Source organism: Corythoichthys intestinalis, chromosome 3 (assembly GCF_030265065.1).
Source record: "Corythoichthys intestinalis isolate RoL2023-P3 chromosome 3, ASM3026506v1, whole genome shotgun sequence".
Taxonomy (NCBI): domain Eukaryota; kingdom Metazoa; phylum Chordata; class Actinopteri; order Syngnathiformes; family Syngnathidae; genus Corythoichthys; species Corythoichthys intestinalis.
In genome coordinates this window covers 55,494,301-55,516,515 of record NC_080397.1, presented here as the reverse complement: position 1 = coordinate 55,516,515, position 22,215 = coordinate 55,494,301, and the positions used below count along the sequence as shown (strand labels likewise).

The window sequence follows — 22,215 nt, the reverse complement described above, 5'->3', positions numbered from 1 at the left end:
TCCCTGATATGAATCAAGCTCCTACCTGTCGACAATGAGCGGAGAGCCAAACGCTCCTGGTGTGAGTATTCAAGGAACAAAGCCAAGAGATCACATTAATCCTGTGGCAGACTCTGACGTGGCCCGGAAATGTCCGGCTCTTTATTGGCACATGCCACGTGAGAACAGAGATGGCCAGCCCCTGCTCTCAGGAGGCACGCTGCCTGCCCCAAAATGGTCATCTTAACATGTTTTGCTCAACCTCTTAAGGAGATGAGTCTCGTGTCCAAATATGATTGGTTCACTCGTTGTACTTTTTAGCAGCAGATGGTTCGTATCAGGTATCTCGGTAACCACAGCAATGAGCTAAATTGCGTCAAAGTGGCGGGCATAACCTGATAAGAGTTGTACAGTCAGTCCAAAAGAATGTGTGCACATAGAAACAACAACACACAGTTAGTTACTCTTAAAGGCAATCAAAGGCAGTTATTGCTATATATATGTGCAGTTATTGCTATATGTGTGTAGTTATATATGTGGATTACAATTCGGGTCACAAAAAGGTCACAAGAAAGGTCATACAAAGGTTACAGCTTTATGACAGCTAGCAGTCTCTGAGGCATGGACTTGATGAGGATTCTTCATCAATTTGGTGCCAACTCCCTTTGATTGCAGTTGCCAGATCATCTTTGCAGGTCGGAGCCTTGCTGTGGACCTTTTTTTTTTCTCTTCGATTTCTACCACAGGTTTTCAATAGGGTTGAGATCTGGGCTATTAGCAGGCTGTCAAGTTCAAAAATATCAAAAATAGATCCTTAGGTAGACATTTGTAAAATTACCCAGAAATAAGGAGAAGACACTCAGTTTTCTTGGCCAAGGAGAGCAAAATGTGACTCGTGAGTTACCAAAATTGATCTAAATCAAAAAAATCCTCCTTGGTATTTTATTTAGGTGTTTGTCCTAAACAAAAACGGATGCCGCCCTGAGGGAGGGGAGAGCAAGCTGGAGACACCCATGTGGTTTTTGATTGGATATGTGTGTGCATGTAGGTGGAACTAAGTGAATACACGTGTGGAAGCAAGAGCTTATGTAAACAATCATGTAAACAGTCAAAACAATCATGTAAACAGTCAAAATAATCCAGACACTTCAGTTATGCAACGCTGCGGCCATGGAAGATGTCCTCGGATGGAAAATTGTCCTCGAAGGTCTAGACAAAAGTCCAGACGCCAGGTGCTAAAGATGCCTTGGAAGGTCTAGTTACGCAATGATGCGGCCATGAAGCAAAACACCCTCTTTTACCCTTTGTAACACTTAAGCATTATACTACAACCTGGTATAGCAAGCAATAATCATTTACTGGTTATATAAGTAAGAAAAATATGGCAATATGTATTATTTATGGTATATATGAGCACAAGCAAATATTCAATCAATCAACCAAGCAAATATTTAATCAATCAACCCCGATAATTACCTCAACACAGGCCATGACATTGACTGGATGAGTCTTTCTCCAAAGAATGCTTTAACAATTTTAGCTCTGCCGCATGATGCAATGTCATCTTGGAAAATGACAAACATATTTTCAATTGAGGGGATAAGAAAGCTGTCTAAAATTTCAATGTAAACTTGTGCATTTATTGAGTGCCTTTGCCTGACATGCAGCCCCTAGTCTGAGGGAATTTTGATGTCTTCTTGAGTCAATCATCTCTGTAAATCTCACTGTAACGGCACCAAACAATAAAGTTTCACCATCATCACCTTCTCAAGAGTCAAGAATCTGCACTGGAACTTTTGTTTGGTGCTGTTCCAGTGAGACCTTAAAGAGCATACGACAGGAGAAAAAAAGTCTTAAATGGCATTATTATGTGAATTAGAATCATATTTTGAGACGATTCGACTATATAAAACAATTTAGCAAAGCACAGATGACTAGAAATTAGTCTTTTAATCTGCCGGTTAGCCACGCCTACCATTATAGACCCTACTCACCTACGTCACAAAATGACGTGTCGCTGTATCCGGCCGCCATATTGTCCGTATTTTTTAGACCTATTCTCATTGTTTTAAATTAGTCGTGCAAGTTATAGAGCAATTCATGGAAGCCCCGGTGTTATCTGACGCTGTAAACTCATTGGATGCGTTGCATAAAAGGCGTTATGTGGAAAAGCTTCAGTTTATCCATTCGCCAGATCTATATTTGATGCCTAAATCGATGTTTTTCGACCCGCTGTCTTCGCCGTCTCTGCCTGACATCAGCTACCCTGATATTTACAACTATCTTGTCCACACAAAATCAGCCTACTCTCACGAAAGTTTGAAAACCTTTAAGAGCTTGGAGGCTTATAAATACTTCGTTGCTGGTTGGGTGAAACAGGTCCTCGTCCACGAAAATTCGGCAGGAATCTATCTTGTGCTCGGTAAGGTGAGTTACGAAATTTTCAATTCAAAATCTTTTGTTCTTGCTAACATCCACTGTCAAGTCTAATGTATTTCATGTCATTTATCAATGGAGCTAGGGCTTATAATGTTTATATGGTCTAGCAATAGCACTCTCACTACATACATATATAATATGTAATAAATATGAAGTGCGATAGCATTACTCCAGATTGTCCCTAGTTGAATTTATTTTTTGGCTTTTGACCTCAATAGTGAAATTGTAAATTAATTGTTTGACAACTGTCTTATTATCCCCTTACAATTATATATTTTCAGGTAGTTCATTCACAACGTCTGAGTGTATGTTGTCGGCAATTAGCCTAGCAATGATCTTAATTGTGGTTGTCAGCCCAAAACCCTCTAAATATATATTAAATGCATCTTACCAGATATAAAATGACTACTACATCATCTGTGGTAATCGTTTGGAGCCCAGTTATCTCATCGAATTGCAGCAGCCCATCTCGCTCTCCTCTCCGGGTCTCTCGGAATCCGGTAGAACTTCAAGTCTCTCCGTCTATCTTCTCTGTTATTGCAACCGACCGCTACACACGCCTTCACCATTTTGATTATTAATGTTAACGAGCAGAAAAACGCCATAATAGGAGGAATTTATGAAGCGCTAATGCATTAACATGACGAGTAGACAGACAACATGGCGCGGAGGCGTGGCTGTGACGTCACGTGAGTAGGGTCTATAGGGCTTTAGCGTCCCCAACAGGTGGATGACGTCAGCGGTAGACTGGGCTCATCGGTTTTACTATTCAGCCGATTGAGGAGGAATTATTTAGAACGTGGAAAACGCGACGAAGAGAGCCGCAAAATGTCATTGTTTCAGTCTCTCTCTCCAATATTTTTACAGGATATTCTTTTTATCCAAGTATTTTTCCCAAATAGCTATATAAATGGCTTGAGAAGGACCAGTCAGCCCGTCGAGGGGGAAGTCTTCACAATGAGGAAAACGCGACGAAGAGAGCAGCAAAATGTCCTTGTTTCTGTCTCTTTACTTCAATATTTTTTACAGAATATTCTTTTTATCCAAGTATTTTCCCCAATTGCTAAATAAATGGCATGGTGATGACAAATAACAGTCTTGTGCTGAATGGAATATGAAATAATAAAAATGCATTTATTCAGGACGACGTGGCAAAATTACTCCATAATGGTCAAAACTGTCGACTTCACCTTTACTGTCGCACCTCCCGAACGATATTTTATGACACCTAAATCGGACATATGTCATTTCCCTTCCCCGGCTTCGGAGAATGTAAATAAACCAAAAGGCGTGACAGCTAGCCGACATGCTAACCCGAACCGAGTGATGTTCGAAGTCTTCGAAGCGGAAATATCACACATAACTAACCTGGATTTTTTTGACATGACGACTGGGTTATCGATTGTCTTCGCGGATCGGCAAACCGCCCGGCAGAGAGCAATTTACAGTTCGTTCCCGGAGGAGGGTGGCTGCAGTTGTTGTGCAGCTAACGTTCTGCTAATGTGCACGAGGAGAACTTTTTTCATGCCTATCAATGATCAACCGTAAGTACTCCTTTATTTAAAGAAAGTTTGTGGTGTTTACTTTGTAATTGCTGTATTCGTATTTGACATAATACAAAACAAGATGTTTACTCACTTCCTCATAAGTCCAATGGTCCCACAGTAAATATCCACGGTGAATGGGAACCTTTTGAAACTCCAAAAAGGCGCATACGCCTCTCCCTCATACAGAATGATTTTTCTGCAGCCGTCTGGCTGGCGTGATGCGAAAAATAAACGTATTAATCCGCAAAATCAACTGAATCCTTCGTCCTCATACACAACAGTACACTGTAGTGTGAAGAGGACGTCTTCTACCGTACACGTCACAGCGCCCTCCTCCTCAATGCAAGACCGAAGCCGGAAGTCACTCATTTTCATGGCGCGGGATTCAAAAAACTAAATAAAAATAGCGATCGCTTCCACACACATCCAAGCGGCCCATATCATTCAGGGGCATAAAATACCACGTGTATTATGAAATAAACATGCTTTTTTGTGTCACAGGCACTTTAAAGAAGATTGGGTCTTGGGCGCAGTTGGGTGTTCCAACAGGACAATGACCCCACACACACATCAAAAGTGGTAATGGAATGGCTAAATCAGGCTAGAATTAGGGTTTTCGAATGGCCTTCCCAAAACTCCATTGAGAACTTGTGGACAATGCTGAAGAAACAAGTCCATGTCAGAAAGCCATCAAATTTAAGTGAACTGCACCAATTCTGTAAAGAGGAGTGGTCAAAGATTCAACCAGAAGCTTGTGGATGGCTTCCAAAAGCGCCTAATTGAAGTGAAAATGGCCAAGGGACATGTTACCAAATATTAGCGCTGCTGTATGTATATTTGTGACCCAGCAGATTTGATCACTTTTTTCTGTTCACCCATAATAAAGTCATAAAAGAACCAAACTTCATGAATGTTTTTTGGGACAAAGAAGTATCTGTTCCAATCACTCTATCAGAGAAAAAGAGTTGTAGAAATAACTGGAAACTCAAGAGAGCCATGACATTATGTTCTTCACAATTGTATGTAAACTTTTGACCACAACTGTATGTACCCTTGGCCAAACGTTTTCTGTAACCCTTCACAAGCTTTTCACACACTGTTGCTGGTATTTTGACCCATTCCTTCATGCAGATCTCCTCTAGAGCAGTGATGTTTTGGGGCTGTCGTTGGGCAACACTGACTGATACAGTAAAGAAAAGAAAAGCACCACATGTCTTTCCAGGAATCATAACTTTATTCAGATTTAAGTTCTATTTTACTTTGGTCACCATATGTATCGATGAAGAATATCAGAGGAATTTGTCAGTCAAAATCGAAGTGGCTGTCTTGAAACGTTTCCATTCTTAAAATGACACCTTATCTGCCAGTCTGTCAAATGAGAGAGAGAAAAAAAGACAGGCTCAGGGAATGATTTTAAAATTAGAAACTAAAAAATGAAAATACAACTGTACCAGAGATTTTATCATTTATGAGCTATAAAAAGGAGGCGTTTGGGTCAGCCTGATAGCAAAGGTTTTTCTCTTATTCAAACAGCACAGGTGTTGGATTTACATGTCAAAGTGTACATGCTGACCACAAAAAAAAAAAAAATGGGAAAAAAAGGGTAATTCAATATTTACAAATTTTTATTTATTTTTTTAAGTTAGCTGCTTCTCACATACAGGCCTATTATCCATCAATCAAGCCCCCTTATTACAAACACAGACATTACACATTTGGTTTCGTGGTTTTAATTTTCAATTTGGAACCGATGTCTGTACATATTGAATAGGGTTGCCCATCGTTTGGAATTGAACGGTTCCGATTCTGATTCCACGTTTTGATTCCGGTTCCGAATGATTACGATTCTTTTAAGAGGCGGCGTTCAAAAAAAAAAAAAAAAAAGAGGCAGGGTGAAAAAAATTGCCTCGTTATATTAAAGTTCTTCTACTCCTCTGTGATTTTTTTAATTATATGAACTTCTCACAGGGCTATTTTTGTACAGTGGGGCTAATAAGTATTTAATCAACCACTAATTGTGCAAGTTCTCCCACTTGAAAAGATTAGAGAGGTAATTGTCAACATGGGTAAACCTCAACCACGACCGACGGAATGTGGAAAAATACAACAGAAAATCACATTGTTTGATTTTTATAGAATTTATTTGCAAATCACGGAGGAAAATAAGTATTTGGTCAAAACCCAAAAGTTCATCTCAATACTTTGTTATGTACCCTTTGTTGGCAATAACGGAGGCCAAACGTTTTCTGTAACTCTTCACAAGCTTTTCACACACTGTTGCTGGTATTTTGGCCCATTCCTCCATGCAGATCTCCTCTAGAGCAGTGATGTTTTGGGGCTCTCGTTGGGCAACACGGACTTTCAACTCCCTCCACAGATTTTCTATGGGCTTGAGATCTGGAGAATGGCTAAGCCACTCCAGGACCTTGAAATGCTTCTTATGAAGCCACTCCTTTGTTGCCCTGGCTGTGTGTTTGGGATCATTGTCATGCTGAAACACCCAGCCACGTCTCATCTTCAATGCCTTGCTGATGGAAGGAGATTTTCACTCAAAATCTCTCGATACATGGCCCCAGTCATTCTTTCCTTTACACAGATCAGTCGTCCTGGTCCCTTTGCAGAAAAACAGCCTCAAAGCATGATGTTTCCACCCCCATGCTTCACAGTGGGTATGGTGTTCTTCGGATGCAATTCAGTATTCTTTCTCCTCCAAACACGATAACCTGTATACTAAAAAGTTCTATTTTGGTTTCATCTGACCATAACACATTCTCCCAGTCCTTTTCTGGATCATCCAAATGCTCTCTAGCGAACAGCAGACGGGCCTGGACGTGTACTTTCTTCAGCCGGGGGCCATGTCTGGCAGTGCAGGCGCATTTTGTTACTGATAGTAGCCTTTGTTACTGTGGTCCCAGCTCAAATTCGTTTCGAGCAAAATCAGCAATCATCAGCAAAAAAGTGGACATTACAATATTGATTAAGAAGAAGAATATTATTAACTCTTTCACTCCCAGCCATTTTCACCAGAGCAAGGCCATTCGCTCCCGGCCGTTTTTTCTGGATTTTGACTGATTTTGCAAGGCCCACAGAAAATTCTGTTCTATTGCTATATAAACCTTGAACCCACCAAAAGAAAGATTGGACTTTCTTCTTTCAGTAGAAAAAAAAAGTAAGTTCGTATCTTTTTCCATTCTTTAGAAATCAGCATTAGAAAATAGCTTAGTTTGAGCAATTTTCCAATTTCTTATGAAAAAACGGAGAAAATGAGCTTTTTGTAAACGCATACATTTCAAACATAACTTTGACTTTAACAAAGCTATTTTTTGCATTAGTTACATCCCAAACATCTGAATAATGTTTTCCTTTTACAAAATACTATGAACAACCAGACAAATAGAGCTTTAGATAGAATAGTAACAATTTATTCACACACAACGACTGAGAGATGACGGTTTGTCGCCGAGATGACGCCGTTGTCGCCACGTCAGCTGTGTAAACTTTTCCCTCATCGTTTTCTGTCTCACAAAGATGGATTATTTTTGCATTTCTGCGGGGTCTGCTAGGCGAGCCGATCCACGGGGGGTTTCACTCGTTTTGCACGATCGTCCAGCGCCTGGTGTCCCAGGCGTCCTCTCGTTGTTTTGTCCGGTCGGAGCGCCGCCTGGGCTCAATCCGCCAGCGTTTTGACAATGCTGGCCGCCGTTCACTGCTGTTGAATCGGCTTGTCTAGTCTTCCAAAATGCGCTACTGCCCTCCAGTGGCCAGTTTTATTGCTTTAAAATTGGTTTGGAGCGTTTTTCTTTGTTTCTCAGATACAGCGGAAGCTATATATGCTTCTTATTAAAAAAAAACGCAAAAGACGTATAAATACGGTTGTGGGACAATTGGGCATTTAAAAATAAAACGTATTTATACGGTTCCGGGAGCAAATGAGTTAATGTATAATGTAAAAAGGAGTGGTCCAAGGACAGACCCCTGCGGCACCCCATTTTTAATAATAAGTGGACTTGATTGAACACCGTCAGCAGCAACAGTTTGTATTCTGTCCGTAAGGTAGGACTTAAACCACTTGAGAGCATTAACATCTAAACCAATGGCCTGAAGTTTATGTAGAAGAATTTTATGATCAACGGTATCAAATGCTTTTGAAAGATCAATGAAAAGAACAGCACAGAATTGGTTATTATTAAGAAAGGAGACAATGTTATTTAAGACAGAAACTGTAGCTGTAATTGTACTGTGACCTGGGCGAAAACCAGACTGTTGCGGCTGAAGTATGTTAGATGAGTCAATAAAAGAACGTAGTTGAGAATTGGATCAAAGACTCAAGAATTTTGGATAAAAACAGAAGCTTGGATATTGGACGGTAATTATTGAGATCATAGATGTCACCTTTATTATGTAGCGGGAGAAAAGTAGCAGTTTTCCATGAGGTTGGTATGATGCCAGAAAGAAGGGTTTGGTTAAAAATATGAGCTAAATATGGACTGATAAAATGAGCACTTAATTGAGGAAGATATGGATCTAGATGGTCTGCACCAGCATTTTTGGAAGCCTTCCCTTTACTCAAAATTTTAATGATATCAATTCAAGTGAATGAGGATATCTGGTGAGGTTTGGTGAATTAAGACTTTAATATAATCCATTTTTGGGAGCAAGCTTCGTTTTCCGCCATATATTTCCAGATGGTCTCTTATCTTTTTTAAATTACAACTCTGAATTTTTTTCCCTTGCTTGAACACATGGATGCAAAGCTTAACACAGTGACGACTGGAGAATAACCATCCCTCAGTGTGGCGGAGGAGTTACCTGATGCCGTACTTCCTGAATACCTCTCTGTGGGCGTACGCTGCTTCGCGCTTTGTGTAATGGGTGCCCACGTCATTCGCCGTTTTAGCCAAGTCGATAGCCTTGGTGGACATCTCGATTGCCTTATCGTAATTACCTCTGAAAAGGAAGTTATGCTTAGTTATTTCATGTCAAAATAACGTGGGTCATAAGACAACTTGTATTTTATGTGCGCTAGGATCAGACAGTCAACCCGTTCGGGCAGTTTATGGATGAACATGCCTGTTATCATAGGCGGTAGAGCCTAGATCTTAAGCCCGAATCCGACTGGTCGGGCCCAAAATGTCAATCATTTACATTCGGGTCGGGTCGGGCTGGACTTCTCTCGCTAACTTTTTTTTAAATAGATATATATTTTTATACTAAGACGATGTATGGATGTTAAACTAAGGAATACTTGTTATAAAATAAATAAATTGGATAAATAGGGATGGGAATCGAAATCCGATTCCAATTCGGAACCGGTTCCGAGTGTTTCGAGGCCTCGACATCATAATGAAATAGCCTTAACGATCCCTTTAACGAGTCCTGAAGACGCATATTGCGTCGTGACTGTCTTGTTGTCCAAACACATCAAACTAGCATGGCACCAACAACCACCCGCTCCAAAGTTTGGCTAAACTTCACCAGGAAAGAGGGTGAAAATGAAAGGTTACGATGGTTTAGCACGAGCATTGCAGCCGTAAACATAACAATGACAGCACGTAGATTCAAACGATCGAAAGTGTGTCTTCAATTCACGAGGAAAAATTACAACAAAACGACTTGCAATCATTGCAAGGTGGAGATAACTACATCGGGAGGGAAGGTAGAGATAACTGCATCGGGAGGGAATAGACTGTCGGGAGGGAATAGACAGCACTGTCCTCACCGAGACACCTATACAGCAAGCTAAACTCCGAAATGACAATACAGAAGACGTTTGTATAATTTGCTGACTTTATTCAACCATCACTTGAAGAGTGAAAATAAAAATAGAAATGAAACAAATAATTTCGTCCCCAGTAACAAACAGGTTTGCATCAACGTAAATCAGCGATGATTAGCTGTAATAACAAAACAGTTAGCATGCGTTCGCTAGCATTAGCACATCGTTCAAACCACTACACAACTGGATTTAAGTGTCCGATCGCGAGTGGAAACACACAACAACAACACAAAAGATGATACATACAGGCGTTGCCTCTGTAGATATTTTACAAGCATCAACAAAGAACATAGGGTCGTAGCAGTGCTTCCCTCTCTCACTAACTCTCTCACGCTTTCTCTCGCGTTCTTCTTCACGTGAGGAAGCGCAAGGGCACCCCCACTTGAGCGTGAAAGCACCATAAAAACTAAAAGGCATGCACTTCAATATACTGGTAAATAATAATACTCTAACAGGGGTCCCCAAACTACGGCCCGCCCCAACATTCAGTCCGGCCCCCTGAACAATACCAGAGAGCATTTTGATTTTTTTTTTTTTTTTTTCTCAATAGTGTTATTTATTTTCTGGCCTTTTTCTGTGAAGAACTCAGAGAGGGTTATTTGGTTATTATCTATTTGATTAATAGTGCTATTATTATTATTAATTATTATTATATTATATTATTATTTTTATTTTATTTACTTTTGTTCCGTGAAATATCCAGAAAGGGTTATTTGATTGTGGCTTTCTGAAAAACAATATTTTTTTTTTACATTCAGGCACTCCTGCAATCGTCACACTTTTTCTGTTACAAACTGACCCCGGCCCCTCAGAGAAGGGAAAAGTTATGCAGCCCTCACTGGAAAAAGTTTGGGGACCCCTGCAAGTTTAACACATATTGCTAACGGCAGACCAACTACCTATATGCTAATATATACCAATATATAAAAATGTTTCAGTAAAATGTTAAACATTCTTGTGCATTTGCCACTTTTTGCCACAGTTAATATTGAGGCTTTGGGCCTCTTTTGACCTTGTTGTGAGATTTTAAGGTTGTGACTTCTGATTAAACAAACTCAATGCCAATCTAAATGTTTGTTCTTTTTTCCCCCCAAATTAGAATCGATAAGAGAATCGATAAAGAATCGAATCGTTAAGCAATATCGATAATGGAATCGGAATCGTAAAAATCCTATCAATTCCCATCCCTATGGATAAAACAGAGAAAGCGCTTTGGTAATCCCAAACATGAGCCGCAGCAGAGCCAGTGCATTCTTTGCGCACATGAACGCCGTGGCCCCGCCCTCCTTTTAATTTTCCCCTCGCTCTCCGCAAGTCGAGCAACTCTGCATCCTGGTATTTCCTTTCCGAATTTCAATATACAGCACCAAGAAGTGAAAAGCAAACTAAAGACGGGGGGGTTGAAAAGGCAAGAATCTACGAGTGGTGTGTGGAAAGCATTTAAATTTCTGGTGGAAGATGCTACAGAAAACTGTGTCGGCCTTGCCGAATCCAACAAATGTGGCGCTTTGCTCTCGTACGAGAGCAGAAAGACTGGCACTTTGACGCTGAGCAGGCATTTTAAAAACTGTATTGGCCTAAAAGATATTAGTCAAACATCGTTATTATCATCTGTTTCGAAGGCTGCACCTCTTTGTGCTAAGCAGGACATCATGGAGTTCGTGCATGGTGTTCCTTAAAATGTTATTATTTATTTTGTTTCAGTACTCCTTAAGGCAGGTTGTTCTTTTGTGTGTTCTGATGCGAGTCATTAAAATAAAGAATGTTATTTAAAAGTTTTTTAGTTTATTTTAGTATATGCTGCTGTTCCTCTCCTTGTCAAAGAGGCGCGTCCATGTGAGCACAAAATCCCAAACAGAAATGTATTTAACAAACCTTTCCAGCGTTATTTCGTTGTGTACGTGCATTTATAATGATCATAAAAATATGTAGACTATTTAAACATTAAGAAAACTTGCGTTTTTTCTGCCATCTCAAAGAAATTAAAATAAATGAAATGATGCATGAACTATCCACCTGGTAGAACGGACACACAAATATAAATGTTAATTGAATATGCATCTTACAGTCTTGTTTACCTGGGAGAATTTGTTACAAAAGACTGGTTTTAATTTGTTATTATGCACATAGGCATCGTCACAAATGTGATCACACAAAACGCAACCACGAATCGCATCCCCACATTTGCTCCTCCTCCTGAGTCCTCACTAATAAAACGGGCTCGGGCCTACAAATGAAATTTACATTTTCGGGGGGGTTTCGGGCTCAAGCCTACAAATAAAACGTAAAATTTTGGGGGCATTTTCGGGCTTGGGCATACAAATAAAACATTCAATTTCGGGTTTTTTCGGGCTCGGGCCTGCAAGTTAATTGCTTGGGCCGGGTCGGGCTTTTAATACACGCGGGCTGGATTTTTAGGCCCGAACAAGGCTCTAATAGGTGGATCTACGATTCAGGCGAAGTAGGCGATTGCCTTAGGCCCCCAACAAGCTGCCCTTGCCCCAACGAGTAAAAGCTTGGGCCACCGGAGCCAGCAGCACCCCCAACTATTCGCCATGTATAATTATGTCAGCATACCAAATAAACAAATAACAAAACAAAAAAGAAAGCCATTTGAATGCTGCATGTATATTATCTCTCCCCCCTACAAACACACTACAATGGATTGTTCCAAGACGACGGACTGAGTATCAGTCCCTTAGCTTCATTTAGCGCCGTTTACCTTCGCTTAGCTCCGTTTAGCATCGCTTAGCTTCGCTTAGATGTTCGTTAGCTTCACTTAGCTCTCCCGCGTTTTTCACGCCACTAAGCTCGCTATTTTTACAGCTCACTTGCTACTTTGCACGTCGGCTATCGTTTATTTCGAACATATGAGCGAACGTGCTCACCATGAGAGCCAAAGTGCAGTGAGGGAGAAATTGAGAACAGGCCGCTAATGCCTCTTTTAACTTTCTTCCTCTTTTCCACACCGAACATAAAATACCTGACAGCATATGCTGTGGCGAAAAAATGCAGTACAGTTCCAATCAGTCATACAATAACAGTGAACAGCTGGTTAACAGCATTTGCTAATGAAAAAAAAAAAAATCTATTAGTGACACCACAAGCAATGACGAAGAATGTTTTTTTTTCACGGAGTGTAAAGCTTTCGGTTAGCAGTTTAGCGAACGTACCTCCGGTGAACATTTCAAAATAAAAGCACGTTATGTTCGTCATATAAATAACGATTTCCGGAGTTAATCCCACATACTTTAAAATTAATATTATTATATGTTGAGTGAATACTACAGATTCTATACTAAGAATAGCTTTCAAATGACAGTCTTTATGACAAATATGATTGGCAATGAATAATTATTATAATTATCATACTACTATTATATATAGTAGTATACTATAATAATAATGCTAGATTTTTTTTTTTTAAAGAATTGTTTTGAATAATGTTGGAAAGGCAAAGTCAGGGTTTTGAATTTCTTTACTTTCCATTCTTCTGCACTAGTAAATGCTATCAGCATTTAACCTCGTTGTTTATTTGTGATTAATTCTTGTTTTTTACATGATTATTTGTACTTTAACAAAGAATTTAAGTGTTCCAAACAGGTTTTATGAATAAGCGTCAACAAAAATTAAATTGCTAAATAAGTAAAAAAAAGAAAATAATTAGATTAGTCGACCAATCGTAAAACTAGTCGGCTGACTAATCAGGAGAAAATATGTCGTTTAGGACAGCCCTAGCAGACCGGAACATATTTCCTCCGCACCCTTCTCACCTTTTTAACCCCCGACCCATGAAGCGGGCCCCTGTATATGTTCGCCTTAGGCTCCAAAATTGCCAAGTCCGCCACTGCCTGTATTAGGGTTGTTCTTGTTAGGAATCCTGCCTCCTGAGCCCTGCTCCTCCTTGTGTGTGTGTGTGTGTGTGTGTGTGCGTGTGTGTGTGTGTGTGTGTGTGTGTGTGTGTGTGTGTGTGTGTGTGTGTGTGTGTGTGTGTGTGTGTGTGCGTGTCTTGATTGCAGGTTTGGACAGATGGGTGAGCCTGGGACCAGGTGCAGGTGATCGTCGTTAACAGCCTACTTAAACCAGTGCCTGGCCTCACCTCATCGCCAGATCAACAACTCAGCTCAAAGAGTTGGTGACTCCAGCCTCAGTCAAAAGACCTGAAAAATACTATTAAGCTAATTTTTCTTTTATTCCCTAGATCCTGCCATACTTGCCTGCCTGAACACCTGCTTGCCCGTCTGCTCATCTATCGCAAAGACTCACCTGACTATTTCAACACCTTCTGCCAAACCTGCCAATAAAGTGTTGTCACTGCCAGTTTTGCCTGTCATCTCTGCGCTTGGGTCCCCTGCTCAATCAGAACCACAACAGTTCTGATCATGTTTTTTTGCTCCCGATCCGATCCCGATCGTTTTAGTTTGAGTATCTGCCGATCCCGATATTTCCCGATTCCATTGCTTTTTTGTTTTGCTCCCGATTCAATTCCAATCATTCCCGATAATTTTTCCTGATCGTTTACATTTTGGCAATGCATTAAGAAAAAAAAAATGAATAAAACTCAATTCAATTGCTCCAAGTATGGTTTTTTTATTGTCCAACATGACAATGCTGACAATGTTCCAAGTTTTTTTCGGTGCCACACTTTGTGAGTGCGACAATAAATGGCAGGGGAGGATGTTTGTTGTTATTATGAACCAATCTTTAAACCAAAAGACTCTGGATGAGTGTAAGACATTTTGCCTGTAACATTAAATACAATTAGAAAAGAATTTGATTAAAAAATATTAGGGGTGTCAAACGATTAAAATTTTTAATCGAGTTAGTTACACCATAAAAATTAATGAATCGTAATCAATCGCAATTAATCACAATTCAAACCATCTATAAAATATGCCATATTTTTCTGTAAATTATTGTTGGAATGGAAAGATGAAGACGGATTTATACATTCAACAAACTGTACATAAGTACCGTATTCGTTTATCATAACAATAAATCCACAAGATGGCATTAACATTATTAACATTCTTTCTGTGAAAGGGATCCACTGATAGAAAGACTTAATTCTTGTAGGATAAATGTGAGTTTGCATATTGTGACTAAATATTGCCATCTAGTGTATTTGTTGAGCTTTCAGTAAATGACACTGAAGTGTTGTGCCCAAATGCATGATAGGAAGTGGCCATGACCATGTGGAAATGGTGCAACCATGACAGTGTGTGGTGACTGCAAATGCTATCATCACAGTGTGTGGTGGCTGCAAATGCTATATCTTCTCTGCGTTGGGCATATTGCACGGCGTTAAGATAAATGCTCAATCCTTGTCCAACTACTCCAAAGCGACTTCCACAACATACATAGTCACTTTCGGAGTGTTGTAACGCTTCTGCTCATAAATTGCACGGCTTTAATGAATACTTGCATGTACTTCACTTGCTTGGCGTTGGCTCTTATCGCTGTATATATCCAAAATAGCGATATTATAGGCTGTAACGGCAATGCGTGAATGGGTCGTGCCGCGTAACGCGTTAACTTTGACAGTAAAAAATATATATATACTATATATATACTGTATCGGACATGCCAGTTTTTTTTAATTAAAAAAAGGCATGTCCGATATTTTTTTGCCGATTCCGATACTTTGAAAATGATGTGATCGGACCCGATCGATCGGCATCTTTACCTGTTATATTTGTATTCCGTTAACATTTGAAAATGGATGTACACTAGTGGCTGTGTCTATCCCCAACAATAGATCTGCTCTAAAAATGAACTTTTTACATTGACCACATTGTAACTTTGACATATTACCAGTTCCAAAACTCAAAGGAAACATATCACCAACCTTTCTACTGTTCTAATTGCCTTAATGTTATTTCATATCCTAGTCCTTCACAAAAAATTAGCATATTGTGATAAAGTTCATTATTTTCTGTTGTGTACTGATAAACATTAGACTTTCATATATTTTAGATTCATTACACACAATTGAAGTAGTTCAAGCCTTTCATTGTTTCAATATTGATGATTTTGGCAAAAAAAGTCGAGAAAAAACAAAAATCACCATCTCATAATATCTGCATATCATGAAAAGGTACTCTAAAGAAGCTACTAACCTAATCATCAGAATCAACGAATTAATTCAAAACCCCTGCGAAAGATTCCTGAAGCTTTTATTTCATTTCATTTTTTTAACCTGTCCTGTTCATCTATTTGACACGGAGAATAAAAGTCTAAGTGCCCGGATAGTAGAGCAGGGCGGTAAACCGAAAATTCACCGTCACCGAAATTCTTCACGATGACCGATGTAATTTTGACCATGTCGGTAAATTCGGTAATTTAATAAAACAAGACAATATAGTCTTTTTATCCCGCTTTGACGCTGTGTTGTTCGGCTACGTTCATTCCCCTTTAAGAAAGCAGACAGCGTGCTTACGTCTGGAGTCACGTGGTTTTCAGGAAGCCAATCAAACAGAAGCCCGGTAGGCTAACGCTAGCTGCTAACGCTACAAGCAAACGTGATGGAGTCGGGCTTAAGTTAGCTTCGCCAAACTTTCACCCGACATAAAGTAAACTCTTGGCGGGTTCCAGACGGGCATTCACCCGCTGTCCTCCCTGGTTCTCACGATATCAGGAGAGGATGCTTTCAGTGCTTTCTTCTGGTAGCCAAGCCACAGGCTAACGCCAGCGGCTAACAACGGCTACAAATGAACGTGAAAGAGTCGGACAGCGGCTCTAACCTTGTCGAAACGGCTGAAATTAATGAGTGGACTGGGCACGGACCTCCGTGTAGCAATCATCATGTCGCGGTTTTAGCATCTCTGTGATTTCTCTGAAAGCTTTCATGATGGTAAAGCACTCTGCATAAAGTATAATCCAACAGTGAAGCCTTTATATAATATGACAGTTTAATGGCCACAGCTATTTTTCTGTATGTGTTTGCTTTATTCTGCCATCATAAAACCTTAAATGTTTCATTGGCATCAGAGCAATACAGCTTTAATCTGGTTGTGCCTGTGTGGGGGGTGCATGTATTAAAAATGTTTCGGGGAAAAAAAAACAAAAAAACAAAACTGAAACCTTAACGTAAACACTTGTGTTGAATAATTATGTCACAGCAGCCATTACCGATAAGTTGTCTGAAGTGTACTGTTAATACTGCAAGTCATTTGGGTTTGAATGACATGTTTGCACAGTCGTCATATTGATTTTTATAATGTTGTACATTTTTCAAGTCATACAAGCTGTTATAAATGTTCACACAAGCATTCTTATTGTTTACAAGATTTTTTTTTAATACTTAATGTTTAGACTGCATGTGCAATTGTTAAACTGAAAGCTGGTTGAATAAATTTAACGAGAAACGATTAATTTGTATTCCATGCATTGATTCAAATTTTCAAATTATATAACACTCTGCTTGGGCGAATTTATCGTCATTTATCGTTATCGAGGTAAATCTGCTCAATTTACCGTGATACGTACTTAAGGCCATATCGCCCAGCCCTACCGGATAGTCTGAACAGTTTTAATGTTTCACATTGAGAGTCTGACATGCGCCCATCGTGATCATTCAATAATACATTCCTCGTTTATTATGACAAAGCAGCGAACAGAAAGGGGTTATGGGGAAACAGAAGAAAAGAAACACAAGAGAAGAAAGAAAAACACAAACTACAACAAGAAATACATTGAACATCTAGACAAATTACTAATACAGTGGGAGAACAAGTATTTGATACACTGCCGATTTTGCTGGTTCTACACAGGGCTTCAATAACAAGTTTGATGTTATTGCCGTCTCAGAAAACCGGCTTAAGGAAAACAAAGAAACTGACTTTAATTTGCACGGATACAACATTGCTATATCACCGATCATCTGCCTATCTTAACTACACTCCACGCAACCACTGCGTAAATCCGACAGTGTACAAAAGAATCAGAATTGATCAAAACATTGAAATCATGAAAAAAACATCTCTAAACTCAAGACTGGAATGATGTTTACAATGCAAACAATGTGAATGCAGCTTATGGGTGCTTATGAATACACTCAGCACGATAAGCACTGCCTGTGGCCTATACTACGAACCGAGTTCAACCTCCCCAGAAATAATCCAGTTTACCATCGGGTAACCGGAGTTGACAAAACCTGGTTGTCTAGTTTGTGGTCAATCGGTGCTACGACGCTGATTATGAGGTTGATTAGTCGAACCTGTGTCAACCCAGTTAGAGTTACTGCGTGTTCACATAAAAGGGGGCGGTGACCAGAGTCAAACACTACTTGTGACGATGGCACGGGCACCTTACTTCACGGAGGAGGAATGCGCGATGATCATGCGGAATTATGAGGAATTAAAATCCACCCTCACCGCGAAATCCAACACCGCTTCGGCGAGTAGAGCGCAACGGGTCTGTTGACAGCAGATTTACAGATCGTGTGATTTGTGAATGCATCAATATGCCAGTTTACTTATGTCCATGAAAAGAAATAAAGCCTGCTGTCAGGACAATAAAATAAGATTTGGTACATTAACAGTAAGAAATAACTGTCATGCATCACCACACGAAACAGGATGATTGTATGTTTAGTCCCCTTGACTGTACGAATACGTATGTTCTTTTTTTTAGTTTGGGCCTAAAAAATCCGAGTCCGATCAATAAACTTGATTTGCAGGCCCGAGCCCGACAAAAAAAAAAAATAAAAAAAAAATTATGTTATATTTGTGAGGACTCAGGAGAAGAAGGAAATGCGGGGATGCCATGCATTGTTGCGTAAATAAAAGCCGGTATTTTGTAGCGATTTTTCACAGTTAAACAAGACTGTAAGATGCATATTCAATAAACATTTATATCTTTTATATTTGTGCGTCTGTCCGATCAGTGGATTTGACATTTAATTTAATCTCCTCAAGTTGGCAGAATGGTTAAATAGTCTACATATTTCTATGATTATTATAAATGCATCAATTTGAAGCGTTTTTGAAGCGTTTCCATACCCCACTCCGAATCGCACGGCATACAGTGTTCTTACGCAGATATTCAGCATCACCGATGGAATACATATATTGTCCCTGGCGAAAGAGCGCACGGACAGGCACACACAATCTGCGCGGTTGTGAGGGCCTGACTCGGCGGGTTACATTAGTGACGTCTGCCTAGATCAGTTGGCACAGGTAAAGAATTCCCTCAGCTGAAAATCTATATCTTTCATGGAGAACATCTTCCGGGTACGCCAGCGGATTCTGGCGGTCCCGAAATACCCGTGCCCTCCAGAGAAAGCCCCTCACAATCCGCGCGCCAATGTCGTATGGGTCGTCCAAGTACGCCGTCATTGTCAGGAGGACACGTCCGCGGAGGAGTGCTGTTTAAATAGAGCGTGGTTAATTGGAATCCTGATGTTAAGCAAGATCTAACTCTGACACGACCAGGTTTGGCGTGTGGCATGTGTTGCCACGGCAACACTTCTCGGTTCCAACATATCCACCTTTCGTAGTCTCGTATAGCCGCGAACTTACGTTGCACGTGATAAAGTTACTCTCGAAGTTACCCTGCTAAGCCAGAAAACCGGCTTCGTAGTATAGGCCACTGATTAAGTTGACTCCCACGAGACAAAGAATGCAAAACAAACCTTGGATGACCAAGACGCTTATCAACGCTTGCAAAAGCTCTTTATATCTTTGTTTTTGTCATTTGTTATATTCTGCCAATCTTGTTTGTAGTTTATTTGTCGACGCCGGTGCTTGAGACAGCTATCATTTACCTCAGCCAAGGTAGCCCCCCGCATTTTTACCGCACCAAATCTGGCCGCCTTTGCAAAAGGTTTGGACACACCTGTTTAACTGATGATCCGTAGACGAGGCCAGCTTCTTTCACTTGGTACCAGCTAAATATTATTCAAAATGTAATGATGGTGGAAGAAATAAGCATCTTGAATTTGAAACTGTATGTTGTCGGCGATTAGCCTCGCAATGATCTTAATTGTGGTTGTTTGCCCAAAATCCTCTAAATATATATTAAATGCATCTTACCAGATAGAAAATGACTAATACATAATCTATGGTAATCATTTGGAGCCCAGTTTTCTCGTCGAATTGCAGCAGTCCATCTCGCTGTCCTCTCCGGGTCTCTCGGAATACGGTAGAACTTCAAGTTTTTCCGTCTATCTTCTCTGTTATTGCAACCAACCACCACACACGCCTTCACCATTTTGATTATTAATGTTAACGAGCAGAAAACACGCTGTAATAGGAGGAATTTACGTAGCGGTAATGCGTCATCACGACGAGTAGATGGACAATATGGCACGGAGGCGTGGTTGTGACGTCATGTGAGTAGGGTCTATTGGTAAGTCAGTTACATGCAATGACACTTTTCGGCCACCAGGCGGGGCCTGGCCCCACCCTTAAGATCCGCTTATGTTTTCCATAGGTAAAAATCTACCCAGACAGTTGTGTCCTCACCTTAGAAGTTCGACAAATCCCATTGATTCGTAAGCAAAGGCGCATTTGTTGTCGATTTCGATCGCTTTTCTGATGAGGTCCAGGCCCAACTCAGACATGCTTGTCCAGTCCAGGTCTCGTTTCCACCGGAGCTGTAATAATCTGCAGTAAAACAGGAGTCAAGAATTAGCGCATACGTTGAACACCCTTTTAAAAGTTCCATAACATCTTTTCAGCTGACACTTCACACATTCTAGTTACAAAGTAAAAGAGAAGGCAAAAAAATCCCCTTTCAGGTTATATTGCTTGGCTTTATAAGGTCTCGTTATGTGCATGTGTGGCATAGGCGGAGTTTGACTTTTGGGGCAAGGGGGGCACAACATGTTGATGACCTTAAAACGCAGTGTCAGCAAAAAAAAATTAACTTACAAGAATATTTATAATAATAAGTTGAAAGTGAGCTGTCCTGCCCTCCTATGTGCGTGCTGTACACGAAGACAGTAAGCTAAACACCTTCCGCTCATCACGACTCTGAAGACCAGTTTGACCAGTTGACTCCAGGTTTAATGATAATTGGAATGGTGAAACTGACAGAAATACAAAAACATTTCTATAATCAGCAAAAATTGAAATAAATGCTCATATACATACACAAATAATATATAATTGTCTAATTAAAGATGTGATTATCTTCCTAAATTACTACTGTCAAGTAGTTGTATCGCTCTAAACAACAAATATATTCTCAATAAAAACGCTACAAATGATCAGTGTTGTTAATCTTACTGAAAAAAAGTAATTAATTATAGTTACAAATTACTTCTCCCAAAAAATAATTGCGTTAGTAACTCAATTACCTGAATGTAAGAGTAATTAGTTACTTGGCAAAGTAATTGGTGATAATTACTTTTTTTTCCCCCTCAATTAAAAAAAAAAAAAAAAAAAAACATTGACTACACTATGTGAAGTTTTTTGTGTAGGTTTTTGGTACAATTGGCCCGAGCCCAATTCTTTACCCTAATTTACTCTTTACCCTGAATCAACTGTTAAAAGTTGTTAGAATTGCTCCCATTATTGCATTAGTTCCCTTCTCTCTACTTTCGACATATGAAAGTTTTAAAACTGTTTCATCATTTAAAGATAGATTCAAGTCAAGATTTTGCCGATTTAGAAGTATTTTATATAAAAAGTTACTTAGGTTCGCTAGGAAGGTTCTCTACAACAGAGCCATCCTAAAAAGTCTACTGCTTCAAGATGGCGGCTGTCTACTAACGCATTTAGTGCCATGTCAGTCATTTTGCATCTAGTTACATCTATATACAGTACATGTGATATCTACCATGTCTAACATATCTACCATAACATGCGGGCGTAGTTTGGAGGCTATCGGCTACAACATGTAATATTGGAGCTACCTAGCATCGCGTTTGCTCGGCGTCACAACTTTATTGCCTCCTCATACTCCTCCCCACTCCTGCTCTGCTCTGTCGTCTCGGTGAGTCCGTCTCCCCTCAGACTTTTCGACCAATATAGTAACGCATAGTAACGCATGCCTTTCCGTCCTCAGTAACGGTAACGGCGTTGCCAAGATGAGAAAAGTAATTAATTAGATTACCCACTACTGAAAAAAATAACGCCGTTAGTAACGCCGTTATTTTGTAACGCCGTTATTAACAACACTGCAAATGATATGCATTGAATTGCAGGTTGAAGTGAAATGAAATGACCGCATGATGGCAGCATTTGACAAGAAATGAAGAATGAATCACTAGACTATGAATAACTCGATATGGCCACAAAGTGGCGCGTATTACACAGAGTAGGCAACAAGTGCTAAGACAATGTAAACCCGGGGTGTCCAAACTTTTTGCAAAGGGGGCCAGATTTGGAGTGGTAAAAATGTGGGGGGCCGACCTTGGCTGACGTCCTTTACGTAGAACAATATATTTAAGCAAAATTTAGCAAGCCATTCAGTGTGTCACATTTAATTTATTATTTTCTTTAATTAATAATTTCAACAATCTCGCAA

The 22,215-nt window shown here is 39.9% G+C and overlaps 1 protein-coding gene across 2 annotated transcripts in view; it reads right to left on the bottom strand.

The window, feature by feature from the left end:
- Positions 1-5,161: 5,161 nt before the first annotated feature.
- Positions 5,162-22,215, bottom strand: part of LOC130913270 (mitochondrial import receptor subunit TOM70-like) — a 68,007-nt gene continuing 50,953 nt past the window's right edge. The window contains exons 10-12 of one of the 2 annotated variants that reach the window (XM_057831738.1): positions 20,208-20,348; positions 8,775-8,912; positions 5,162-5,333 (exon numbers count right to left, since the gene is read on the bottom strand). In XM_057831738.1, the coding sequence (XP_057687721.1) occupies positions 5,309-5,333; positions 8,775-8,912; positions 20,208-20,348 (304 nt within the window). In that variant the 3' untranslated portion in view covers positions 5,162-5,308. The remainder of the gene's footprint in view (positions 5,334-8,774; positions 8,913-20,207; positions 20,349-22,215) is intronic. The other variant, XM_057831737.1, reaches the window with a different exon arrangement.